General features: G+C 53.0%; 1 protein-coding gene across 8 annotated transcripts in view; it reads left to right on the plus strand.

Moving 5' to 3' along the window:
• The window catches only part of huwe1 (HECT, UBA and WWE domain containing E3 ubiquitin protein ligase 1), a 217123-nt gene that overhangs the window by 166115 nt on the left and 23446 nt on the right, over window positions 1-27562 (plus strand). For 6 of the 8 annotated variants that reach the window (XM_060822431.1, XM_060822430.1, XM_060822435.1 and 3 more), the window contains 13 exons: window positions 446-624; window positions 2613-2702; window positions 4680-4834; window positions 5975-6035; window positions 10107-10214; window positions 12439-12738; window positions 14106-14355; window positions 15938-16059; window positions 17506-17744; window positions 18924-19212; window positions 20263-20407; window positions 21675-22236; window positions 27043-27514. In XM_060822431.1, coding sequence (XP_060678414.1) covers window positions 446-624; window positions 2613-2702; window positions 4680-4834; window positions 5975-6035; window positions 10107-10214; window positions 12439-12738; window positions 14106-14355; window positions 15938-16059; window positions 17506-17744; window positions 18924-19212; window positions 20263-20407; window positions 21675-22236; window positions 27043-27514 — 2972 coding nt within the window. The remainder of the gene's footprint in view (window positions 1-445; window positions 625-2612; window positions 2703-4679; window positions 4835-5974; window positions 6036-10106; window positions 10215-12438; window positions 12739-14105; window positions 14356-15937; window positions 16060-17505; window positions 17745-18923; window positions 19213-20262; window positions 20408-21674; window positions 22237-27042; window positions 27515-27562) is intronic. The other 2 variants (XM_060822434.1, XM_060822432.1) reach the window with 2 other exon arrangements.

Consider the following 27562-nt stretch of genomic DNA (forward strand, 5'->3'; position numbering starts at 1 on the left):
CAGGGACGAGGGAGCGAGCGCTGCCGTGGGAGAGGGGTCAGGGACGAGGGAGCGAGCGCTGCCGTGGGAGAGGGGTCAGGGACGAGGGAGCGAGTGCTGTCATGGGTTGGGGGGGGGGAGGGGTCAGGGACGAGGGAGCGAGCGCTGTCGTAGGGTGGGGGCGGGGGAAGGGGTCAGGGACGAGGGACCGAGCGCTGTCGTGGGGCGGGGGGAGGGGTCAGGGACGAGGGAGCGAGCACTGTCCGGTGGGGGAGGGAAGGGGTCAGGGCCGAGGGAGCGAGTGCTGTCATGGGGCGGGGAGAGGGGTCGGGGACGAGGACATGGGTACCGAGGAGGGTCAGGGCTGAGGGAGTGGGTACCATCAGGCAGCAGGGTGGCAGCACTATGTTGGCTATATATTCTGTGGCCTTGCTGACCTCTGTCTCTGGCCGTTCCATACCTGCAGGTTGCTGGGACCCTCAGCTGCTGCAGACATCCTCCAGCTGAGCAGCAGCCTGCCGCTGCAGAGCCGTGGGCGTGCCCGCCTCCTGGTTGGTAACGATGACGTGCACATCATCGCCCGGTCAGACGATGATCTCCTCGATGACTTTTTCCACGACCAGACTGCTACCACCAGCCAAGCAGGTAAGGCAACCAGTCCTGGTCTGGGGCTTTGCATGGTGGGGTGCGGCGTTGAGGGCTGGTATTGATGATGGTGGGAGGGAGGGAGCAGGACCATGTACCCCAGGGGGTAATCTACTTGTGATGCAAGTGACAGAGGTTTTAAAGTTGCACGGCCCTGATTCTGGGCCAGTAACTGCTGGGATGGTTTTTAAATGCTGGTGTGTTTCTCCTCCATTGTTTGGGTTTTGCGGCCCAGTCACTCCCTGGTAATCATTCCTAATCCAGGATTTTGGCGATCACATGGTTTGTGAGGGGGTGTGCACGTGTGGAGCGGGTGCTTGGAGGGGAGGTTGCAGGTGTTGGTGTGTCCCCTCCATCCGCTGCCCTCAGTCTTCCTGGGGTCGAGGAAGTGGGAGTGCATCTTACAGACACAATGTGCACACTCGCACGCACACACAACTGCCAGTGTACGTCAATGGTGGGGGGATTGAATGCCGTGTGTTCAAATGTGTCAATTGAGCAGGACTGTTTTGTCCTGCCCGGTATTGATGCTCCCATTGTGCTAGAGCACAGCATTCTCACCTACGACCTGCAGAGCCAAAGGCCAGTCACCTATCCCTCTTTGGCTCATCAGTTTCTCAAAATGGAGAACTGTGAGCAGTTGTGTTCTGCCGGGCTCCGTGTTGGCACCACTGTTATTTGTGACATGCATAAGTAATCTGGAGGAAGGTATGGGTGGTCTGATTAGTAAGTTTGCAGATGCCAGTCGGACTGGTGGGGTCGACAGATAGTGAAGGGGACTGCCAGAGAACGCAGCAGGATGTAGGTTGGAGAGTTGGGTGGAGAAATGGCCATTGGAGTTCAATCTGGACAATTGCGAGGTGATGCGTTTTGAAAGATCCAACTCTATACGGTAAATGGAAAAGTGATATACAGAGAGGCCTGGGTGTTCAGGTCCACTGAACCCTGAAGGTGGTAACGCAGGTCAGTTCGAGTGGTCAAGAAGGCATAAACGGCATGCTTTCCTTCCTCGGGTGGGGTATTGAGTACAAGAGTCAGAGTATCATCTTACAGGTTGTATAGGACTTTGGTTCGGCCACTTTTGGAATGCTGCATACAATTCTGGTGCCACGTTATCAGAAGGATGTGGCGGCTTTGGAGAGGGTGCAGAGGAGGTTCGCCAGGATGTTGCCTGGTCTGGAGGGCACTAGCTATGAAGGGAAGTTGAGGAGATTAGGATTATATTCATTAGAAACAGAGGTTGAGGATGGACCTGATTGAGGTCTACAAAATCATGAGAGGTATAGACAAGGGTGGGTAGCAAGAAACTTTTTTTTCTCTGAATAGGGGACTCCATTCCGAGGGGTCACGAGTTCAAGGTGAGAAGGGAAACGTTTTTAAGGGAAATATGCATGGAAAGGTTTTTATGCAGAGGATGGTGGGTGCCTGGAATGCGTTGCCAGCAAAGGTGGTAGAGGCAGGCACAGTACTGTCATTTAAGATGTATCTGGACAGATACATGAATGGGCAGGAAGCAGAGGATTACCGATCTTTAGAGGGTGGTACGTGTATGGAATGAGCTGCCAGAGGAAGTGGTGGAGGCTGGTACAATTACAGCATTTAAGAGGCATTTGGATGGGTGTATGACTAGGAAGGGTTTGGAGGGATATGGGCCGGGTGCTGGCAGGTGGGGACTAGATTGGGTTGGGATATCTGGTCAGCATGGACAGGTTGAACTGAAGGGTCTGTTTCTATGCTGTACATCTATATAACTCTGAGGTTTAGTTAGAGGATCTGGATCGGCATGGGCTTGGAGGGCCAAAGGGCCTGTTCCTGTGCTGTGTTTTCATTTGTTCTTTGTCCTATCCCATGGTATTATCAGATTGTTTGCAGAATGATTGAGCGCTGTGCCTACCTGCCTGATATTGGGGTCCTCCCCGTGCTTTGGCGGTATAGCTCATTTGGCTTCTGTCCTGCAGCAGTTGTCATATCCTTTTCTCTTTCTGCAGGTACCCTGTCCAGCATCCCGACTGCACTAACTCGCTGGACTGAGGAATGCAAAGTGCTGGATGCAGAAAGTATGCACGACTGTGTGGCAGGTGAGGGTTTGTTTTCTTTTTCAGGCCGATGTACGCGGAATGTTTCCTCCGATTCCACCGCGAGGTTCAAATTCCTGCTCCCCGTCCCGAGTCAGAGCCGAGCTCCTCCTCCAGCCTGGAGATGTACAGCAACCCCTCCTCCCCAGCCCCTACTTTGAGAGTGCTTCAGTCGTGGCCCAGGCATTGCCTGTTTCCTCAGTGATGCTAACCTCAGCCTGGGGACTCCTGCTCCACGTCGTCACTCAGTGTGCTCCCCTGACTGAGCCTCCGACAGTTCCTTGGGTCTGTCTCAGCTTGAGCACCAAGTGCTGGGACAGGGGCAGCGTGCTGACGGTCAAACTCCAGTGTTCCACCAGTTGCGCCAAGCAGTGTTGGTTTGTGGGTTCGGCCTTGAGAATTCAGGAGGTGTGGTTAGCAAGATTGCAGGTGACACCAGAATTGATGGTATAGTATAGTGAGGACGGTTCGCCAAAATTACAGCGGGATCTCGATCAATTGGACAAATGGCTCGAGGATTGGGAGTTGGAGTTTAATTTGGGCAAGCGAGAGATGACATTTTGGTGGCAAGGAGAAGGGCAGGAGTTAATAGTCAGGTCCCGGGGAGTGTTGTAGAACAGAGGCACCTAGGGGTTCAGGTGTTTGCCTTCTCGGCAATTGTGTCCCAGGTAGACGGGGTGGCGAAGAAGCATTTGGTGCACTTGCCTTCATTACTCAGACCATTGAGAGGAGTTGGGACGTCACGTTGAGATTGTAGAGGATGTTGGCGAGGCTATGTGCAATTTGGTTACAGCAAGGATATTATTAAACTGGAAAGGGTTCAGAAACGATGTGCCAGTTCCAGGGGGTGGATTTGGGTTTTAAGGATAGACTGGGGCTTTATTCACTGGGGCATAGCAGTTGCAGGGTGACCTTTTTGAGGTTTATAAAATGGCCATATGACTGGCATGGAGCAGGTGAATGGCAAGGGATGTTTCCATAAGGTGAGGGAGCCCAAAGCCACAGGGCATATGTTTAAGATGAGAGGGGAAAGATGTGAAAGGGACCTATCGAGCAGCCTTTTCACACACAGAGAGTGGTGCGTAAATGGAATGGCCTGCCTGAGGATGTGGGTACAGTTCGAACATTTAAAAGGCACTTGGATAAGTACGTTAATAGGAATAGTTTAGAGGGATCTGGGCCGAGTGCAGGCAACTGGCACTAGCTTAGTCTGGGAAACGTTTAGATTAGATTACTTAGTGTGGAAACAGGCCCTTCGGCCCAACAAGTCCACACCGACCTGCCGAAGGGCAACCCACCCATACCCCTATATTTACCCCGTACCTAACACTGCGAGCAATTTAGCATGGCCAATTCACCTGACCTGCACATTTTTGGACTGTGGGAGGAAACCGGAGCACCCAGAGGAAACCCACGCAGACACGGGGAGAATGTGCAAACTCCACACAGTCTGTCGCCTGAGTCGGGAATTGAACCCGGGTCTCAGGCGCTGTGAGGCAGCAGTGCTAACCGCTGTGCCACCGTGCCGTTGTCAATGTGGATGAGTTGGACCGAAGAGCCTGAATCTGTGCTGTGGGACTCTGTGACTCAGTACTTCATTTTACTAATGCCCTTCAGAATAAAAATAACTTCAAGTTCATTACTTTAGCCTAAACAAAATTCCAAGCCTAAAACTATGTTCTCTCTTTGTCCTACGTGCTGACACACTCGAACAACACAATAAGGCAGGTCTCTGCAGAGCTTGGTTTTATTTAAAAGTAAGTGGTGGTGGGCTTCCAGCTTGGCCGCTGGGGTCAGGATAGGGGTGGGCCTTGAACCCACAACCTTCTGACCCAGAGATAAATATGCCACCCACCGTCTGCCTCTTGCAAGTGGCTCTTTGAGCCACTCCTCAACCTGGGGAGTGGACGTGACCGTGGGGAGAAGTGGGGCACCTTTTTTTTTGGAGTGCTAACTCTGGAATCCTCTTCCCTGGAAAAGTGGTGAAGCTGCCCATCATCCAGCACCTCGAGTCCCTGCGCGACGAGGAGCTGGAGGAGCGGAGAGAGAAACGCAGGAAGCAGCTGGCAGAGGAGGAAGCCAGAAGGGAGGAAAAGGCCAAGGAAGAGAAGGAGAACAAGGAGCAGAACGCGTCGGTGAGTGTGGATGGTGTGATCTACTTCAGTACCGGGGGATGACCACGCAAGTGAATCTGACTGGCTTTGGGGATGGCTGTGGAAGGCAGTTTAATTTGATATTAGCAGGAGAGTAGTAGTAAAAAGCTGTCCAGGTGACAATGGACAGTCATCGACATTGCTGCATGCTATCGGTGAGACAGAATGTCACTCCCCCTCACCCACCCACCCATTTCCAGAATGTTCAGCTTCTTGGAGAAAGACAGTAGTGTTTCACCCTTGAACATTACGTTAATGCCCAGAGAGTACAAGTAAACCTGTTAACATTACAGCTGGGGGCTCGGAAATCAGGGCAGCAGCAGAGAGTCGGGGCATGGTTCTTTCGAGCCTGTGGGTCAGTTTAAAAACTGTGGGTATCGCTTTGGTACGGGAACATTGCGCAGCCAAGGCAGGTTGGCATGCACATCACCTGCTATATAATGGTACTCTACGGGCTCCTGTGGCACAGTGGTTGTGTCCTTACCTCCAGGCCAGAAGGTTCCAGTTTCAAGTCTCACCTTTCCAGAGGTGTGTCACATCATCATTTTTTTAAAAAAAAAATCTCACTGAGACCCAGAACAGGTTTCAGGGACTGAATGGCTTTTTCTCTTCCTGAGAAGGAGTTAAGTTCTGATGAGGGTGTCTCTACTTCGAAATCCCAGGTACAGTTTTCGCACCACGCGGGAGCGTGAGTTCACTTGTAGGGACCTTGTTCTTTCCAGTCCTTGGCAAGAATGACTCTTCATTAGAATGATTAGGGGTTTAGATAGGGTTGACCATGAGAACCTTTTTCCACGTATGGAGTCAGCTATTACGAGGGGGCATAGCTTTAAATTAAGGGGTGATAGGTATAGGACAGATGTTAGGGGTAGATTCTTTACTCAGCGAGTCGTGAGTTCATGGAATGCCCTGCCAGTAGCAGTGGTGGACTCTCCCTCTTTATGGGCATTTAAACGGGCATTAGATAGGCATATGGAGGATAGTGGGCTAGTGTAGGTTAGGTGGGCTTGGATCGGTGCAACATCGAGGGCTGAAGGGCCTGTACTTCGCTGTATTTTTCTATGTTCTATGTTCATCTCGTTGAGTGCGACTTGTTTCTTTCTGTTATTGCTATTTGTGCAGCAGGCTGTGGGGTCCACCAGAACTGCCAACTCATCTGTTCAAGGTGACAAGAGTCAAACAGGTTTGTTTCCCCGCTCGGGTGCATCTCCTAACCAATCTGGTCATGCTTGGGTGTAACCTGCGATGGGGGAAGAGGCTCAGAGAGCAAACTCTGCCACAAGGCGGAGGTTTCTCGCTTCTTAACGCTCCACCGTTTCTCCTTCACAAAACTGTTCCATCTAGTTCCTTAGGTGGCTTTCACAGTATCCTATCAGGTACAGCAGCTCCCTCTACACTGTCCCCCCCATCAAACACTCCCAGGGACAGGGACAGCACGGGGTTAGATACAGAGTAAAGCTCTCTCTACACTGTCCCCCCCCATCAAACACTCCCAGGGACAGGGACAGCACAGGGTTAGATACAGAGTAAAGCTCTCTCTACACTGTCCCCCCCATCAAACACTCCCAGGGACAGGGACAGCACAGGGTTAGATACAGAGTAAAGCTCTCTACACTGTCCCCCCCATCAAACACCCCCAGGGACAGGGACAGCACTGGGTTAGATACAGAGTAAAGCTCTCTCTACACTGTCCCCGCATCAAACACACCCAGGGACAGGGCCAGCACAGGGTTAGATACAGAGAAAAGCTCCCTCTACACTGTCCCCCCCATCAAACACTCCCAGGGACAGGGACAGCACTGGGTTAGATACAGAGTAAAGCTCTCTCTACACTGTCCCCCCCATCAAACACTCCCAGGGACAGGGACAGCACAGGGTTAGATACAGAGTAAAGCTACCTCTACACTGTCCCCCCCCATCAAACACTCCCAGGGACAGCACTAGGTTAGATACAGAGTAAAGCTCCCTCTACACTGTACCCTCCCATCAAACACTCCCAGGGACAGGGACAGCATGGGGTTAGATACAGAGTAAAGTTCCCTCTGCACTGTCCCTATCAGACACACTCAGGACGGGGACAGCGCAGGGTTAGGTCTGGAGTAAAGCTGCCTCTGCACTGTCCCTATCGAACACATTCAGGACAGGGACAGCACAGGGTTAGGTCTGGAGTAAAGCTCCCTCTGCACTGTCCCTATCGAACACACTCAGGATAGGGACAGCACAGGGTTAGGTCTGGAGTAAAGCTCTCTCTACACTGTCCCTATCGAACACACTCAGGATAGGGACAGCACAGGGTTAGGTCTGGAGTAAAGCTCTCTCTACACTGTCCCTATCGAACACACTCAGGACAGGGACAGCACAGGGTTAGGTCTGGAGTAAAGCTCTCTCTACACTGTCCCCCCCATCAAACACTCCCAGGGACAGCACAGGGTTAGATACAGAGTAAAGCTCTCTCTACACTGTCCCCCCCATTAAACACCCAGGGACAGGGCCAGCACAGGGTTAGATACAGAGTAAAGCTCTCTCTACACTGTCCCCCATCAAACACTCCCAGGGACAGGGCCAGCACAGGGTTAGATACAGAGTAAAGCTCCCTCTACACTGTCCCCCCCATTAAACACACCCAGGGACAGGGACAGCACGGGGTTAGATACAGAGTAAAGCTCTCGCTACACTGTCCCCCCCCCCCCATCAAACACCCCCAGGGACAGGGACAGCACGGGGTTAGATACAGAGTAAAGTTCCATCTGCACTGTCCCTATCAGACACACTCAGGATAGGGACAGCGCAGGGTTAGGTCTGGGGTAAAGCTCCCTCTACACTGTCCCTATCGAACATACTCAGGACAGGGACAGCACGGGGTTAGGTCTGGGGTAAAGCTCCCTCTGCACTGTCCCTATCGAACACATTCAGGACAGGGACAGCACGGGGTTAGGTCTGGAGTAAAGCTCCCTCTGCACTGTCCCTATCGAACACACTCAGGATAGGGACAGCACGGGGTTAGGTCTGGAGTAAAGCTCCCTCTGCACTGTCCGTATCGGACACACTCAGGACAGGGACAGCACAGGGTTAGGTCTGGAGTAAAGTCACCTCTACTCTTTTAAACTCAACACACAGCTACGCCTACACCATCCCAGGAGAGGTACATCATATGGTTAGGTACAGAGTAAAGCTCTCTCTACACTGTCCATCAAACACTCCCAGGGACAGCACAAGGTTAGATACGGAGTAGAACTCTCTTTTGATACCAGACGGTTCCTGCCTGCCCTCTGATAATCAGGCAGTAGTGCCATCCCTGCTGGGACTTGGGTACAAGCTGCACGGCTCCTCGGGGCACCGTCTCAGAGCAGCATGCACACACTGATCCGACTGAAACTCTGTCTCGGCCTGCTGCCCAAACTCCCTCGCTGCTTTCTACGCTTGACCGTTCTCGGCTTATTTTCTTTGCAGTAAAGTGTTCGCCCACCACTGCCTGCCTGGAGATGGAATGGTGCCCTTTGGGATGAGGTAGTAGGTTGTATAGTTTTAGGGTCATACCCGATCTTGGAGTTAACTATACAATCTACTGTCTTTCCTACGGTGGCAAACGTGAACTCCCGGGACTGCAAGACCGCGCGTTCACCCCACACGTGCACACTGTTGGTGAGATTCCGGTTACTTGTAGACGCTGTCCCAGGTGCTGGTGTGGGCTAACTTGCAAGTAATGAAATACAAGTACACTGCAGCCTTAGAGTTTTGAGGGTGCCGTCTTTCTAATGTGTCGTTGAACCAAGGCTCTGGCTGCTGACTTGTGTAGGTATCAAGCTTTCTACAGCCACTGATGGAAGGGGAGCAGAAGGAGTTCTCTCTTCTTTCGCCTTGCCTTGGCCTGTATTGCTTCCGCCCCCGGCCCTGACAGAACTCTTAAGCGGACTCTCTGTTACTGGCTGCCCCCTGGGTGGCTGTGCCTCCCTGACGAGGCCGCGGGGAGGAGTGAGGAAGCTGGAGGAGCTCGGCAGATCGAGTGTGAGAATGATGCTTCTGCTCAGGGAACCACTGGCACTGGGCAGCCAGGAATAGGAGGTGGTCACCAAAACAGCCCATTGGGAATTGCGGAGAAGTGTCTGCACCAATGAGAATGTGGGACTTGCTCCCACTGCGAGTAGCTATTGTAGATCGATTTTGAGGGGGAGCTGAATGAATGAGGGAGTCAGAAAGGGTTGGAAGGATATTTGGACTGCACTGGGCATTGGGAGGTAGTTTGCCTGAAGCATGCAGCGGCTGCTGACTGAGTGTACTTGTATCTGGGCTGTTAGTTATTCATCATGTACTTCAAACACTTTGGGGCTCCTTCAGGAAGGGAGAGTGTGGAATACAGTGAAAGTTTGGCTTCCTTTACAGTCTCGGACAGATTCACCTTTCTGTGCTTTTAAGAGGAGTGACTGGCCCAGTTTGCTTTGGCTGCTGAGGTGGTAGGTTTATATAGTTGTAGGGCAGTGATTCTAACCTATCCCCACCTCCAACCCCTACCCACTAACTTCTGCCCATACCCTTCATTGGTTTCGTTGTTTTGCCCTGTTTGGAGATAACTACACAACTGGCTGCCTTCCTCGCTGAGCAGTCAGATAACCAACAGGGGAGGTCAGTGGCTGAAAGCTGGGTGTTGGTGTTGTGAGGGTATTTATAATGCTCACTAAGGTGTCATTTCAGAGCAGCAGATGCAAAGGTTTGCAGGAGACATCTGTCCACTTTGCACTGGCACCAGAGGCTTTGCACTGGCCCATTAACATGCACCTTCATAAGGATAGGCTGCCAACAAGAAGCAGCTACAGCACAGATTAGAAGTGGAGTAAAGCTCCCTTTACACAGACCCATTAATCTCTGGTAGGTCCACTGCATCACAAGGTTAGATAGAGTAAAGCTCCCTCTACACTGAACACTCCCAGGACAGGGATAGCACGGGGTAAGATACTGAATAGAGTTAATGGTAGAATTGAGTGCATTTGCCAGTTTATAAATCGCTGTGACTTGTGTAATGCACGAAGCAGGACCCTCCTCCCTTGTTTCTGTCAGTGAATATGTGTTCACTTGTCAGTACACCTCCACAATCATCAGCCATTCCCACAGCGTTTGCCTTCAGTGCTTTTTGAGGCTGGTTTGGTTCATTGGTGTTCCCCCTCCTCGGTTGTCGCACATACCCCCCTGTCCGAGCTGTGTTGGAAGTGATCCTGACATTTTTCTTTCTCTCTGTCTCTGTTGCACCCTCGCTCTCCAGGTGTTAGCTCCAGTGCCTTGACTGCCACGAATGAAGCCATCAGCAACATGGCCGCATCAATCGCTGAAGCAGCGCTGGAAGCCATGAGAACTCAGGGCCAGTTAGCAGGTGAGTATCTGTGTCTCTGTGTGTGTGTGAGAGAGAGGGCAAGACAGAGCCTTCCATAACCCGAAATCTGAGCAGAATTGTGCCCCACATCGAAACAAAATGCTTTCACATCTAACTTTTCCTGAATATCCTCCGTGCTGTTGTAGTCATAGCCTCAAAACACTCGGCACAGGAAGAGACCTACTACATCAGTCCAAACCATACGTGGGGAAATTGCAGGAACAGACCCCCGCCCCACCACCATACAGTGGGGAATCACCGACACAGACCAGCTTCATGATACTGTGCAGGGGAACTGTGGATCCCTCTCCTGTCACAGGGCGGGGGAATCACAGGCCCCCGTCTTATCGCAGTGTGGGGGGATCACAGACACAGAGCCCCGTCCCGGCACCGTGTGGGGGAATCTCAGACACAGACCCCCGTCCTGTCGCCGTGTGGGGGAGTCACAGACACAGACCCCCGTCCCGTCACCGTGTGGGGGAGTCACAGACACAGACCCCCGTCCCGTCACCGTGTGGGGGTATCACAGACACAGACCCCCGTCCCGTCACCGTGTGGGGGTATCACAGACACAGACCCCCGTCCCGTCACCGTGTGGGGGTATCACAGACACAGACCCCCGTCCCGTCACCGTGTGGGGGAATCACAGACACAGACCCCCGTCCCGTCACCGTGTGGGGGAATCACAGACACAGACCCCCGTCCCGTCACCGTGTGGGGGAATCACAGACACAGACCCCCGTCCCGTCGCCGTGTGGGGGAATCACAGACACAGACCCCTGTCCCGTTGCCGTGTGGGGGAAATCACAGACACAGACCCCCGTCCCGTTGCCGTGTGGGGGAAATCACAGACACAGACCCCCGTCCCGTCGCCGTGTGGGGGAAATCACCGATGGAGGCCCCTGTCCTGTGTGACCAAGTTGAGAGAGAAACTAGAGCACTGGCCATAGTATAAAAGTGAGAGAGCTCTGAATGAACCTTTTGGAACATACTCCTGGGAAAGCTGGTGGGTACAATCTGGAAGGAGGGTTTGAAGGTTGCATTCCGATGAACCGCGACCTTATTGAATGGGGGAGCAGGCTGAAAGGCCTACTCCTCCTGGTTTGTACGTTTGATTATACTGTTTGTCATAGTCCAGCATTTTGAAACTGGACGTTTTGTTTTTCAACAAAGGGTCAGCACTGCTGCCTCACAGGGACCTGGGTTCAATTCCAGCCTCGAGAGACTCTCTGTGTGGAGTTAGCACATTCTCCCCCGTGTCTGCGTGGGTGTCCTCCCACAGTCCCAGGATCTGCAGGTTAGGGTGGATTGACCATGAGAAATAGCCCCATAGTGCCCAGGGATGTGCAGGTTAGGGTTAATTGGCCGTGCTAAATTGTCCCCGTAGTGCCCAGGGATGTGCAGGTTAGGGTGGGATTGGCCGTGCTAAATTGTCCTGTAGTGCCCAGGGATGTGCAGGTTAGGGTGGATTGGCCGTGCTAAATTGTCCCGTAGTGCCCAGGGATGTGCGGGTTAGGATGGATTGGCCGTGCTAAATTGTCCTGTAGTGCCCAGGGATGTGCAGGTTAGGGTGGGTTGGCCGTGCTAAATTGTCCTGTAGTGCCCAGGGATGTGCAGGTTAGGGTGGGATTGACCGTGCTAAATTGTCCCCGTAGTGCCCAGGGATGTGCAGGTTAGGGTGGGTTGGCCGTGCTAAATTGTCCCCGTAGTGCCCAGGGATGTGCAGGTTAGGGTGGGATTGACCGTGCTAAATTGTCCCCGTAGTGCCCACGGATGTGCAGGTTAGGGTGGATTGACCGTGCTAAATTGTCCCCGTAGTGCCCAGGGATGTGCAGGTTAGGGTGGGTTGGCCGTGCTAAATTGTTCCCGTAGTGCCCAGGGATGTGCGGGTTAGGGTGGGATTGGCCGTGCTAAATTGTCCCCGTAGTGCCCAGGGATGTGCAGGTTAGGGTGGGTTGGCCGTGCTAAATTGTCCCCGTAGTGCCCAGGGATGTGCAGGTTAGGGTGGGTTGGCCGTGCTAAATTGTCCTGTAGTGCCCAGGGATGTGCGGGTTAGGGTGGATTAGCCATTGGAAGTGCAGGGATAGGGTAAGGAGGGGCTGTGTCTGGGTGGAATGCTGTTCAGAGGGTCGGTATGAACTAGACTGCCTGAATGGCCTGCTTCCACACTGTAGGGATTCTATAATGAAATGTCTGTTCCTTTTTACCGAATCCTTCTTGCCAGACTCCGAGCAGCCTGTTGTTGGTTCCACTGAGTTGGATACCCCTCAACTGGAGAACCTGCTGCCAGCCCCTGCTTCGATGGAGGGTGCCCCTGCTGCGGAGCCCCAGGCCCTGGGTGTTCAGGAGACACCACAGCAACCTTCTGTCCCGCTCCAGGCCGGAGTCCAGGCCTCATCGCTACAGCTGCCTTCTGCCGAGGAGGTGACGGCACAGTCCCTGATGCCTATTGAGACAGTACCTGACAGGCCGAGTGGGGAGGCTGAAGCCCTGCAGATGGAAATGTCGCCAGCACCGACTACAGGTGGGCCAGCTTTCCGCGCCCGGCCTCCAAACACCATCTCGCGAACTTTGTCCTCTCGATCGCGCCTTGCTGGGGTCACAGTGCCAGCCCTGGAGACTGTGTGCACTTTCGATGATGCACTGAGTTGTTGGGGTCCCAGGCTCAGTGAAACTTTGGAACATTCAGAGCTCTGTTGCGCCAGTCATTCACGTTGTGGCTCATCTGTTCTCGCCAGTGGCGAGTGGGCAGGATGTAGAACATAGAACATAGAAAAATACAGCGCAGTACTTCGGCCCTCGATGTTGCGCCGATCCAAGCCCACCTAACCTACACTACCCACTATCCTCCATATGCCTATCCAATGCCCGTTTAAATGCCCATAAAGAGAGAGAGTCCATCGCTGCTACTGGCAGGGCATTCCATGAACTCACGACTCGCTGAGTAAAGAATTTACCCCTAACATCTGTCCTATACCTACCTCCCCTTAATTTAAAGCTATGCCCCCTTGTAATAGCTGACTCCATACGTGGAAAAAGGTTCTCATGGTCAACCCTATCTAAACCCCTAATCATCTTGTACACCTCTATCAAGTCACCCCTAAACCTTCTTTTCTCCAATGAGAACAGCCCCAAGTGCCTCAGCCTTTCCTCATACGATCTTCCTACCATACCAGGCAACATCCTGGTAAACCTCCTCTGCACCCGTTCCAATGCCTCCACATCCTTCCTATAGTATGGCAACCGAAACTGCACACAATACTCCAGATGCGGCTGTACCAGAGTCTTATACAACTGCAACATGACCTCCGGACTCCGGAACTCAATTCCTCCACCAATAAAAGCCCGTACGCCTTGTGAAATCCAGAGCCCTGGGATCGTGAAATAGGAGCAGGAGTAGGCCACTCGGCCTGTTGCGACTGTTCTGCCAATGGCAACCGAGACTCGGCTCTGCTTTCCCGCCCGCTGTCCGTCCCCTGCGCTCTTCCGAGGACTGTCCATCCCAGCCAGGATCAAGGAGCCCAGCATTCACCACCAGTTAGTCCTCCGCAGGAATAAAACGCGGGACGTGCCCTGCCTTCACACATCTGGTTGTGTGTTGGAACTGGAGTCAAAATATTCAGGCCCTCGGGATGTTGTTGAGTGCCCAGTACCTTCAAGAGTTGGCCTTGATAATACGGGTTAAAGTTTTCCAAGTGGATATTCCATTCTGAAGTTGGGATAGCTATTTGTGGACTTAACATTTTTCCGATGTGGTCTTGAATCTTCTTTTCTTTTGTCCCCGTCCCTGCTCAAAACCTCGGCTCCCTCTCCCTCGTTGTCTCTTGGCCCATTCCTTCCCCGCTTCCCTCCCCTTGCTGCTCCTACCATTGTTCCTCCTCCCACCCTCAGCCTCGCAGTCTCCGGAGAGAGTGGAAGCTTCGGACACCCTGGTGACAGTGGCCAGCCAGCTGGAGGGCTCCCCCATGGACACGAGCAGCCCGGTGTCGGGCATGTTGGAGGAGGTGCCGGGAGAAGGCCTCACCGTGGGTGGCAGCGAGCAAGGCAGCCGGCCAGCGACCCATGAGGCACCGGGCCCCCCCTCTGAGTCGGCAGGCTCTCCTGAAGGTCAGCCAGAACCTGCCCCGGCTGGAGACCAGAGGTGAGGACTCGGGCGGGGGTGGTTGGGAGAAGCGGCAGGTTGCCACACTGTGGTGGAACGATCCCGGAGCAATAGTCCCTGGAAGAGAGTTCTCCCCACCCCCCACCCGCCACCCCCACTGCCTCTGTGTCAGCTACCATCACAGCAGCAATCGATATTGTATTCTGTGCTCAGGCGCAATGTTAAACTGAGGGGAGTGTACAGAGAATCCACAGCCCCAATTTCAGCAGCATGGTGGATCAGTGGTTGGCACTGTGGCCTCACTGCACCAGAGGCCTGGGTTCGATTCCTGCCTCAGGAGACTGTCTGTGTGGAGTTTGCACGTTCTCCCCCTGTGTCTGCTGGGTTTCCTCCGGGTGCTCTGGTTCCCTTCCACAGTCCAAAGATGTGCAGGTTAGGGTCGATTGGCCATATTAAATTGTCCCCGTAGTGCCCAGGGATGTGCAGGTTAGGGTGGGATTGGCTGTGCTAAATTGTCCCCGTATTGCCCAGGGATGTGCAGGTTAGGGTGGATTGGCCGTGCTAAATTGTCCCCGTATTGCCCAGGGATGTGCAGGTTAGGGTGGATTGGCCGTGCTAAATTGTCCCTGTAGTGCCCAGGGATGTGCAGGTTAGGGTGGGATTGGCCGTGCTAAATTGTCCCCGTAGTGCCCAGGGATGTGCAGGTTAGGGTGGATTGGCCGTGCTAAATTGTCCCTGTAGTGCCCAGGGATGTACAGGTTAGGGTGGATTGGCCGTGCTAAATTGTCCCCATAGTGCCCAGGGATGTGCAGGTTAGGGTGGATTGGCCGTGCTAAATTGTCCCCATAGTGCCCAGGGATGTACAGGTTAGGGTGGGATTGGCCGTGCTAAATTGTCCCGTAGTGCCCGGGGATGTACAGGTTAGGGTGGGATTGGCCGTGCTAAATTGTCCCGTAGTGCCCGGGGATGTACAGGTTAGGGTGGGATTGGCCGTGCTAAATTGTCCCGTAGTGCCCGGGGATGTACAGGTTAGGGTGGGATTGGCCGTGCTAAATTGTCCCGTAGTGCCCGGGGATGTACAGGTTAGGGTGGGATTGGCCGTGCTAAATTGTCCCGTAGTGCCCAGGGATGTGCGGGTTAGGGTGGGATTGGCCGTGCTAAATTGTCCCGTAGTGCCCAGGGATGTGCGGGTTAGGGTGGGATTGGCCGTGCTAAACTGCCCCGTAGTGCCCTGGAATGCACTACACAGAGCAAAGTAGATAGGCTCCATGTCCCCAGCGGTTTGTTCCCTTCTCCACCGACACTCAGTAGCAGCAGTACAAGATGCACTGTAGGAATTCATCAAGGCACCTTAGCTGGCTCCTTAGCCAACACCTTGCAAGCCCTGCCACCACCACTATAAAGGAGGACATGGGAGCACCAACTCCTGCAAGTTCCCCTCCGAGCCACTCCCCATCCTGACTTGGAAATACATCGCAGTTCCTTCAGTGTCGCTGGGTCCAAATCCTGGAATTCCCTCTCGGAGTCGGTTTGCCCATACCAAATCGTGACCAGCCCCTCCGGATTGCAAACGGACTGAGGTTTCTGTGTGTTTTCTCCCTCCCCACACCCCCTTGCGCAGCGTCTCGTCCTCTGTTCCCCCTGTGGCCTTGCCCAGCAGAGACGCGGTGCCGGGAACCGGAGTGACAGCAGCCTCCGACGGACAGCCGTCCACCACGAGCAGCGAGGAGGACCCACTTGCCGGTATGCAACACTCGCTTCGGTCTCGGCCTTGCCTTTGAGATGTTCCTCCCTGCCTGCCTTTGCAGCCTCTCATCGCCAGGGGTCTGTAGGCCTTCCTGCTGATGGTCAGTCAGTGCCCTGTGCTCCCCCTGGGCCATCGCTCTGAGATGGAGCGACAAACCTGACTCAGCACAGCAACGGATACCGGTGAGATGAGGCACTCCGCCATTCACCCAAAGGGTCTTTGTTGGTGCGGGGTGGGGGTGTTTGTACTGCACGATTGTCTTGCATTTGACCTCCCTCAGCTCAGCCTGTTGCTGTTTAAGCTCTGAGATGGACACACAATACTTGTTCCACACAATTGTGGATTACCTCCACGTTGGAGCCAAGAGAGAGATTGAAAGAATCCTGTGGTCTGGAAGCAGGGAGTGCTGAAGGAACTCGGCAGGTTTGGCAGCACCCACAGAGAGTGGCTGCCCTTGGACTGGTTAATTGTGTCAGGGTAGAGATTTCCTGCTCTTAGCTGAGCTGCCTCCTTTCGGTCCACTGGTGACTGTCACCAATGTTGGTGCTTGGATGTGACAGCCTGGAGAACAGAGGATAGAGGGGGAAGTACTGGTTTCCCCACTGTGTGGGATGGAGCGGGACCAACTGCCCACAGAGCTGGCTGTCCTGTCTCCCAGCTGTCAGGGTGCTGGGCAGGTGCTGTGTCACAGTATTGATGCCTGGGGGAGGAGGATGGAGCACTGAGAGATCTCATCTCCAGCATCAGAAACACTTTGCTGCTGAGATTGTGCCCCACAAGCCGTGTCTGACAGCCTTCTCTCACTATCTCTCTCACCATTTCTCTTTTTGTCTTTCTTGTGCTCTCTCTCTCTCCTCCTCCTCCCACCCTGCTTTCTCCTCTCCCTTCCCCCTCAATCCCTTGTTCTTATTGTCTTGCCACTCTCTCCTTCGTTCTGGCGCTCTCTCCTCCTTCCACCCTGCTCTTTCCCCTCCCTCGTGCTCTCTTTCCCCTCCCTCCCTTGTTCTGGTGCTCTCTCCTCCATCCACCCTGCTCTCTCCCCTCCCTCGTGCTCTCATTCCCCTCCCTCCCTCGTACTGGTGCTCTCGCCCCTCCCTCGTGCTCTCGTTCCCCTCCCTCCCTCGTACTGGTGCTCTCATTCCCCTCCCTCCTGCTCTCTTTCCCCTCCCTCCCTTGTTCTGGTGCTCTCTCCTCCTTCCACCCTGCTCTCTCCCCTCCCTCATGCTCTCGTTCCCCTCCCTCCCTCATCCTGGTGCTCTGTCCTCTCCCTCATGCTCTCTTTCCCCTCCCTCCCTCATCCTGGTGCTCTCTCCCCTCCCTCGTGCTCTCGTTTCCCTCCCTCCCTCGTTCTGGTGCTCTCTCCCCTCTCACGTACTCTTTCCCCTCCCTCCCTCTCTGTCTCTTCCCCCACCCCCCACCCCCCAAAAACCTCGCTGCAACAGGGATTAATTTACCGGAGGGTGTGGACCCCTCCTTCCTGGCCGCCCTGCCTGAGGATATCCGCCGTGAGGTTCTCCAGAACCAGCTGGGGATCCGGCCACCGAACCGTGCCGCAGCGACCGTGGCTGCGTCTGCTGCAGCTGCGGCAGCAGCGGCTGCTGCTACCCTGGTCGGTAACCAGGGAGTCACAGAGGTCAGCCCCGAGTTCCTGGCTGCACTCCCACCAGCCATTCAGGAGGAGGTAAGGAGCTATGCCTTTCACATTGTCGTCCCCGATTCTAACCCTGGCCCAGCATTCTGCTCCGCCCTGGTCATCTATTACCCCACCTATTTCCCTCCCCTCCCCCTGCCAACCAAACCTTTCTGCTCTCTCCCCCGCCCCTCCTCCACCACCTGCTCCCCTGGGAAACAGCCATTCCTAGTATTTTGCCACTTCCATCTCCTTCCCAGTCTCCGGTGACTTCCAATTCTTCATTCTCCACCCCTCCCCCCCCCGGCCACACACACACACAAATCCTGTTTCCCGTTTGGTGTTATATTCGTTGCCTGGGTTTAATAGTCTCCGGCCTGAATCCAGGGGAGCTGCAGCCGATCAGGAAGGCAGCTTCCACCCTCCTCACCCCTGCTCTCTGAAAGGGGGCAATTAGGTATGGGTGGTCAATACTGGCCTGGCCGGCGACACCTACATTCTGAGCGTGAATGTTCCAACACAACAAACACCTGCTGGTCCCTGTGGCTACTGCTCTGCATTAGGAGGCAACGCTTCTGGAGTCGCATACCCTCCCTTCCCGATCCTCTGTTACTGTCTGGGTTTACATATGGAATGGGAAATCCTGACCTCGTCCCTTTCTGCTGGCAAAGGCCCCAGCTGCAGCCCTGTTTCCCCAGCGCTGCCGTATGGGACAATCTAATAATCATCACACCAATAAAGTAACCCCTTCACCACCCTGCCTGCCTCTCCATGGTGATCTCCCCCGTCCCTCCTTCCTCTAGCCCTCAAAATTCTGGCTGCTCTCGCTCCGCACCGCCACACGCAGCCTGTTTACTGCTCCCTCCTGATACAGTGCATAATAGTGTTCTCTTTCCCCCTTCTCCTTATCTGTCTCTCTCTTCCCCCTTGTGTGTTTGTATCTGTCTCTCTCTCTCTCTCTCTTTCTCTGTGTGTGTATCTCTCTCTCTGTGTCTCTCTCTCTCTCTCTCTCTCTCTCTCTCTCTCTCTCTGTGTGTCTCTCTCTCTCTCTGTGTCTCTCTCTGTGTCTCTCTCTCTCTCTCTGTCTGTGGGGGTGTCTCTCTCTCTCTCTCTCTGTGTCTGTCTCGCCACGTCGCTCTCTCTGTCTTCCCCCTTTTGTGTGTGTGTGTCTGTGTCTCTTCCCCCCTCCCCCCCCCCACCTTTCTGCCTGTCCTGCCTGCCACCTTCCAGGTACTGGCCCAGCAGCGAGTGGAGCAGCAGCGGAGAGAGCTGGCACAGACAGCCAATCCTGACACCCCGATGGACCCGGTCACCTTCATCCAGACGCTGCCTTCCGACCTGCGGCGGAGCGTGCTGGAGGACATGGAGGACAGCGTGCTGGCAGTGATGCCACCAGACATCGCGGCTGAGGCTCAGGCCTTGCGCCGGGAACAGGAGGCCAGGCAACGGCAGCTGATGCACGAGCGCTTGTTCAGCCACAGCAGTTCATCTGCGCTGTCTGCCATCCTGCGGAGCACAGGTACCCATCCTGCTCCTGTCCCCCCACCCCCCCCTGTCTGTCATCGTACCTTCGGCGTGTCGTCTAGGATTGAGCTGGAGCTCCCCGGCTTAAACACAAAGCAAAATCGGAAGTTGCTGGGAAAATCTCAGTGAGCCCGCCGGTCTCTGTGGTGGGAGAAAGCAGGGTTCAGGTCTTGGGTCCAGTGACGACACTCCAGAGAGGAGATGCTGCCCGATCTGCTGAGCAGATCCTTGTTTCTGATTTCCTGCATCCGCAGTTCTACGCTGAAAACAAAAAATGCTGGAGATCACAGTGAGTCAGGCAGCTATCGAGTCCAGATGGCGACTTCAGAGCCGAGAAAAGGAGTCATCCTGACTCAAAGCGTTAGCTTGCTGTCTGTCCGTGGATGCAGCCCGACCCGCTGTGATTTCCAGCATTTTTTTGTTTTCAGTACAGGTTCCAGCATCTGCAGTAACTTGCTCCTTTGCAGTTCTTTTGGGTTTTATTATTGTTTAAAAATGGGCTTGCATGTCAGAGGGTCGGGCAGTCAGTGACTGCTTCCCCTTCCTGGTGTGCTCTCGGTCCTCCCGACCTCAGACACCCGTGTAGTGCCATCTAAAATTGAAGAGGCCTGTTTTTAACAGCGTCCTCTCCCTTGGTATGTGGGCATCATTGCCCAGGCCAGAATTTGTTGCCCACGGCTAACTGGTCCTTGGATTGTCTAAAAGTGGTCAGCCACATCACTTGGCCCTCCTCTCTCTCACGTCTCCCCATCTCGGCTTCCACCTCCCTCCCAGCTGCCTGCGATACCACTGTCTGTTTCCCCCAAAGCCTCCGACTTGGGCTGTTCACCACCCTTGGCACTGTTTTGTTTGGTGGGGGGGGGAGCGTGCTGTGCCTGTCCCTCCCAGCACCGTCTGGGTTTGATGGTGGGGAGGAGGGTCGGGTGCTAGTTGTGTCCAGGGCCCCCCGGAGTGTTTACCAGCACTGTTTGTAATTCACGGCCACAGCGATTGAGGGATGTGCCGTGCCATGCCGTGAATTCTAACCCCCTGCTATGTCCCGCAGGCTTCACCGGGCGCCTGGGAGGGAACCGAGGGGTGCAGTACACGCGCCTGGCCGTGCAGAGGAGTGGAGCGTTTCAGTGGGGGAGCAGCACCCACAACAGGTACACCACGCGCAACACATTGGCAGGACCCAGGTCCCACGACAGGTAATCGGAGCAAAGCTCTGCTCCCAACACAAGGTTCGGGTCCTCGTTCGTACCCAACTGGTCGCGCGATAGGACTCTGCTACTCTGAGTGGAGAAGGTTGCTGGGAGATGTACTGGGATAGGCGCAGGGCTGCGAGACTGCATCGGTGCAGAGGGAATGGGGGAGCTGGGATGTTTGTCGTTAGAGCAGTGATGTTTTAAGGGGCAGTTTACTGGAGGAGTGGAAGGGCCTGTGGGTTTAAGCGAGTGACTGGGTCAGTAACCAAGGAGCTCAGATTTTAAACGATGAGTGAACCAGAGAGAACTTAGGGGATATGAGAGATCTGCAGGGACGGTGGAAGTAGGTTCAGTAATTGCTTTCAGAAGGATATGGGGTGACTGATTGTAAAGGTATGTAAGTCGGTGTGCTGTATGACCCTGTGACTCTCTGGTCAGAATATCCACGTGTCTATGTGCAATGAATGCAGGTCTATAGCTCCTTGAAAGTGGAGTCGCAGGGAGACAGGATAGTGAAGGCAGCGTTTGGTATGCTCTCCTTTATTGGTCAGAGTATTGAGTACAGGAGTTGGGCGGTCATCTTGCGGCTGTACAGGACATTGGTTAGGCCACTGTTGGAATATTGCGTGCAATTCTGGTCTCCTTCCTATCGGAAAGATGTTGTGAAATGTGAAAGGGTTCAGAAAAGATTGACAAGGATGTTGCCAGGGTTGGAGGATTTGAGCTACAGGGAGAGGCTGAACAGGCTGGGGCTGTTTTCCCTGGAGTGTCAGAGGTTTATAGAATCATGAGGGGCATGGATAGGATAATTAGGCAAAGTAGTTTCCCTGGGGTCGAGTGTTCAGAACTAGAGGGCATAGGTTTAAGGTGAGAGGGGAAAGATATAAAAGAGACCTAAGGGGAACTTTTTCACACAGAGTTTGGTACGTGTATGGAATGAGCTGCCAGAGGAAGTGGTGGAGGCTGGTACAATTGCAACATTTAAGAGGCATTTGGATGGGTATATGAACAGGAAGGGTTTGGAGGGATATGGGCCGGGTGCTGGCAGGTGGGACTAGATGCGTTGCGATATCTGGTCAGCATGGACGGGTTGGACCGAAGGGTCTGTTTCCATGCTGTACATCTCTATGACTCTATCTGTGTCTCGAGACGTCACGTCGGGGAAATGTACAGTTGAGCTGCTGGTTTTAATTGGGGGTCCTGTTGACACGTGACCTGCTTCCTCCTCCCTCTCATCCTCCTCTTCCCCACCCCCCCCCCCCTCCTGCAGAGCATCGAGTAGCAGCAATGTGGACAGCTTGCTGCGACTGCGAGGGCGCCTCCTCCTGGACCATGAGGCACTCTCCTGCTTGCTGGTGCTGCTCTTTGTGGACGAGCCCAAGCTGAACACCAGCCGCTTGCACCGAGTCCTGCGGAACCTGTGCTACCACACGCAGACGCGCAACTGGGTCATCAAGAGCCTGCTGTCCATCCTGCAGCGCAGCAGCGAGAGCGAGCTGTGCATCGAGACCCCCAAGCACCCTGAGGAGAAGGGCAAGAAGGCCACCAAACCGGGCCCCGGTATGCCGTCTACTGCCGCAGCCGCCCACGAGCACCGGCCGCTGGACCTGCTGCACAAGATGGAAGCCAAGGCCACCAGCCAGCTCTCCTGGCTCTCCGTCTCCATGGACGCCGCCCTGGGCTGTCGCACCAACATCTTCCAGATCCAGCGGTCCGGAGGGCGCAAGCACTCGGAGAAACATGTGGGCTGTGGCTCCACTGTCCACATCCACCCCCAGGCTGCTCCCGTTGTCTGTCGGCACGTCCTGGACACCCTCATCCAGCTTGCTAAGGTGAGACCTGCTCCAGGCATCCCAGGGACAGGGACAGCACGGGGTTAGATACAGAGTAAAGCTCCCTCCACACTGTCCCGCCATCAAACACTCCCTGGGACAGAGACAGCACGGGGTTAGATACAGAGTAAAGCTCCCCCTACACTGTCCCTCCATCAAACACTCCCAGTGACAGAGACAGCACGGGGTTAGATACAGAGTAAAGCTCCCTCTACACTGTCCCCCCATCAAACACTCCCAGGGACAGCATGGGGTTAGGTACAGAGTAAAGCTCCCTCTACACTGTCTTCCCAGCCTGGACATAAACCAACAGGGAGAGCCTAGCGGTTCTAACAATAATAAAAGGGCCTCACTGAAGGCTGTGAATCTCCATGCATGTTGTATTCAAACCCAAGTGATGGATTGATCATACAAAGAGCAGTGAATAAATACATTCTGATCTGCATTATAGAGACAGAGGCACAACAGTAACATTTTCCAGCAGCACTTCGATCAGTACTTGGATGGGAAGGGCCGGGAGAGATATGGTGGACCACATGCGGGCAGTTGGGCACTATGATTAGCATGGACCAGTTTGGGCTGAAAGGCCTGCTTCCATGCCGTGTTACTCTGACTCTATGACTAACCACGTGGATTGAGATGAATATGGCAGGTTACAGGGCATTTGGGAAGGGCAGCATACTGGGAAAATGTGCAGGGGCTGCTCTGCTGGTTCATGTGAGGGTGTGTGACATAACGGTCACGTCGTTGGACTGGTCATCAGGAGCTCCAGGTTACTGTGTTGAAATTTGGGTTCAGTGAAAAGCTCCCCTAATGGCAGCTGTGTCAGCTGTCTAGTTCATTCACAGCCATGTGGCTGATTCTGAACTGCCTCCTGGGTAAATAGAGATGGCCAGTAAATGCTGGGCCCAGCCAGCGACGTCCATGTCCTGTGAACAAATTTTAAAATAACTATAGAGAGGAATGGCCTGGGTTTGGGGGTGTAGAAGTGGCTTGGACTGAGATGACAAACAGGCATGTAGCCCCTGAGCATGAACTGCACGCTAAAATCCAATACAGAGGAGGAAATAATTATTATAATCCAGGGGGGGATTGTAGCTTGCAGTGAGATCGGAAATGATCTGATGGGCAAAGGTAGCCTAGGTGAGTTCATAGACTTTTTTTTAATTGTGGTAGTTTCTTAGAACAGCACATACTGGAGACAACTAGAAGGAAAAAGCTTTAATTGCTGCTACCGAGGGCACCATCACATAGAATGTGATTGAATTTAATACTCTGAGGGAGAGAGGAATGAGTCCGAGGTTAGTGTTTGAGACTTGAATAAGGGTGATTGTAAGGGTGCGATTAGATTAGATTAGAAGGATAGAGATGCAGCAACAGGTGTTTAAGTTCAAAGTTTGGGAGAGGATTTGTAGCTCGGGTGCTCGTTGTTGTGGTTCTGTTCGCCGAGCTGGGAATTTGTGTTGCAGACGTTTCGTCCCCTGTCTAAGTGACATCCTCAGTGCTTGGGAGCCTCCTGTGAAGCGCTTCTGTGATCTTTCCTCTGGCATTTATTGTGATATGTCCCTGCCGCTTCCGATTGTCAGTTCCAGCTTAAGGGGTTATTTCAGTACTTTCCAACGAGAGAGAGAGACTGAGAGAACCCACTGCCGCGCTCATCTGAGCAAACTTAAGATATATCAGACTTAAAGAAAGAAAACATAATTGTGCAAAGAATGCGGGCAGATCAGAATATCACCAAAGAAAAGCAAGGAATGGCAAAACAAATTAACGGGGGCAAAACTGAGAAAGAGCTCGCTAGAAATCTAAAGACAGATAGATAGTAAGAGTTTCTCTAGATATTTAACAAAGCATCACTGGAGCCCCTCAAATTTGTGGATACAGAACCCTTGAAGTTTTTTGAAGGCAGAGGTCTGGCAGTTCTCGATGACCGAGCAAATAAATTGTCCTCTGGGATAGAGCCATAGAGATGTACAGCACGGAAACAGACCCTTCGGTCCAACTCGTCCATGCTGACCCAGATGTCCCAACCCAATCTAGTCCCACCTGCCAGCACCCGGCCCATATCCCTCCAAACCCTTCCTATTCACATACCCATCTAGATGCCTCTTTAATGTTGCACGTGTACTAGCCTTCACCACTACCTCTGGCAGCTCATTCCATACACTTATCACCCTCTGCGTGAAAAAGTTGCCCCTTGGGTCCCTTTTAAACTTTCCCCTCTCACCCTAAACCTATGCTCCTCTAGTTCTGGAATTGCCTACCCAGGGAAAAGATTTTGTCTATTCATTCTATCCATGCCCTTCATGATTTTCTACACCTCTATAAGGTCACCCCTCAGCCTCCGACGCTCCAGGGAAAACAGCCCCAGCCTGTTCAGCCTCTCCCTGTAGCTGAAATCCTCCAACCCTGGCAACATCCTTGTAAATCTTTTCTGAACCCTTTCAAGTTTCACAGCATCTTTCTGATAGGAAGGAGACCAGAGATGCACACAATATTCTGACAGTGGCCCTAACCAATGTCCTGTACAGCCGCAACATGACCTCCCGACTCCTGTACTCAATACTCTGACCAATAAAGGAAAGCATACCAAACGCTGCCTTCACTATCCTATCTACCTGCGACTCCACTTTCAAGCAGCTATGAACCTGCACTCCAAGGTCTCTTTCCTCAGTAACACTCCCTTAGGACCTTACTATTAAGTGTACAAGTGCTGCAAAGATTTGCTTTCCCAAAATGCAGCACCTTGCATTTGTCTAAATTAAATTCCATCTGCCATTTCTTAGCCCATTAGCCCTTCTGATCAAGATCCTGTTGTAATCTGAGGTAACTTCCTTCGCTGTCCACTACACCTCCAATTTTGGTGTCATCTGCAAACTTAATAATTATACCTCATATGTTCATGTCCAAATCATTTATATAAATGATGAAATGTAGAGGACCCAGCACCGATCCTTGTGGTACTCCACTGGTCACAGGCCTCCAGTCTGAAAAACAACCCTCCACCACCACCCTCTGTCTTCTACCTTTGAGCCAGGTCTGTATCCAAATGGCTAGTTCTCCCTGTATTCCATGAGATCTAACCTTGCTAACTAGTCTCCCATGGGGAACCTTGTCGAATGCCTTACTGAACTCCATACAGATCACATCTACCGCTCTGTCCTCATCAATCTTCTTTGTTACTTTTTCAAAAAAGCTCAAGTTTGTGAGACATGATTTCCCACACACTAAGCCATGTTGACGATCCCTCATCAGGCTTTCCAAATACATGTCAATCATGTCCCTCAGAATTTCCTCCCACAAATTGCCTACCACCAATGTCAGGCACACCGGCCCATAGTTCCCTGGCTTGTTCTTACTACCTTTCTTAAATAATGGTACCACATCAGCCAATCTCCAGTCTCCAGCACCTCACCGGTGACTATCGATACAAATATCTCAGCATGGGGCCCAGCAATCACTTCCCTAGCTTCCCACAGAGTTCTCAGGTACACCTGATCAGGTCCTGGAGATTTATCCAGCTTTATGCCTTTGAAGACATCAGGCACTTTCTTCCCTGTAATATGGACCTTTTTCAAGATGTCACCATCTAATTCCCTACATTCTATATCTTCCATGTCCTTCTCCACAGTAAACACTGATGCAAAATACTCGTTTAGTATCTTCCCCTTTCTCCTCCGGCTTTGCTGATCTTTGAGGGGTCCTATTCGTTCCCTAGTTACCCTTTTGTCCTTAACCCTTTGGATTCTCCTTAACCGTATTTGCCGAAACTATCTCCATGTCCCCATTTTTGCCCTCCTGATTTCCCTCTTAGGTATACTCTTCCTGCCTTTATACTCGATCATTCGATCTCCCCTGTCTATACCTGACTTGTGCTTCTTTCTTTTTCTTAACCAAAACCTCAATTTCTTTAGTCATCCAGCATTCCTTACACCTCCCAGCCTTTCCTTTCACCCTAACAGGGACATATTGTCTCTGGACACTGGTTATCTCATTCCTGAAGGCTTCCCATCTTCCAGCCATCCCTTTACCTGCCATTTTGCTCCTTCCGATCAACAGAGCCAGAAAATATAATTGTTTTATTGCTCTATAAAACACTACTCCAGGTTAACTTAATGCTCCTGGCTTATATTTTAAAGTTTAATCAAGAGACAGATCCCAATAAAACATATAATCAAGGAAGAACCCACTCTACTCACTATTGTAGACTTACAGCAAGGCTATACTTAAAATTATTCACTTATCTGTTACTTTGCTGTGACCTTTCCCAAGCTAGTTCCTCCAAGATCAGTTGTGAATTTCACTGTTTTCCTCCGGTGTCACACTCCTATGTTCAGCGATACGTGAATTCAAACAGCAAAGGCAGTAACCAGGCAGATACACTGCTGTGTCAGTTAGCAGTTTGGGGCTCTCTCTCGCGCTCTCTCTCCCTTACAGACCATGTGCTCACTGCCTCACTCCATCTCCCTTTCAAAAGTGCCATTGTTTTGACGTTTTGTTTCCCTCCAAAGTTCCAAAACAATTGCATAGCATATAACACAGTAATTGTTGTTCCTGATATTCGAGAGAATTCCTTCCAAACACCTAAAATACCTCAAAAAGGAGCAGCTATAACAGCTACACGTTTTTCCTGTCCTGTATGGACAGGACAGATCACCAGTGGGTGGATGGGATAGGTTTGGAGGGGCCGAGTAGCCTGTTCCTTTTCCGGAACCCTCCTCGGATTGATGGCGGGAGTGGGGAGCAAGCGGAAGAGGAGTTTAATCAGCTCTGTAAATCAGTAGTGACCCTGTACTTTGTTTGCAGGTCTTCCCGAGCCATTTCACGCAGCAGAGGACCAAGGAGGCAAGCACTGAAACCGATAAGGAGAAACTGAACAAGCAGTCAGCCAACAGCCCGTGCCTTGGTCAGCCAGCAGGTGGAGGGGGTGGTGGTGGGGGAGGAGGTGGTGGGCCCAGCCTGGGCATCTCCACAGACTTCTGGGACTTGCTGGTCAAGCTGGACAATATGAACGTCAGCCGGAAAGGCAAGACCTCGGTCAAGGCCACTCCGTTGTCCAACAACGAGGGGGAGAACAGCCAGTGCAGCCTGGAGTCGTCGCCCCTAGGCCAGCTGATGAACATGCTTTCACACCCGGTTATCCGACGGAGCTCGCTGCTGACAGAAAAGCTCCTGCGGCTCCTCTCGCTCATTTCCATCGCGCTGCCCGACAAGGCAACCGAGGTCGTGATTAACCACAGCGGCCCCACTGAAGTGACCCTGGTTGGCTCCGTCACCTGTAAGTGCTCCCAGCCACATGGACGTGTCTCTGTCTCAGTGACCTGCT

This window comes from Hemiscyllium ocellatum, unplaced genomic scaffold, assembly GCF_020745735.1.
Source record: "Hemiscyllium ocellatum isolate sHemOce1 unplaced genomic scaffold, sHemOce1.pat.X.cur. R, whole genome shotgun sequence".
Classification (NCBI taxonomy): Eukaryota; Metazoa; Chordata; class Chondrichthyes; order Orectolobiformes; family Hemiscylliidae; genus Hemiscyllium; species Hemiscyllium ocellatum.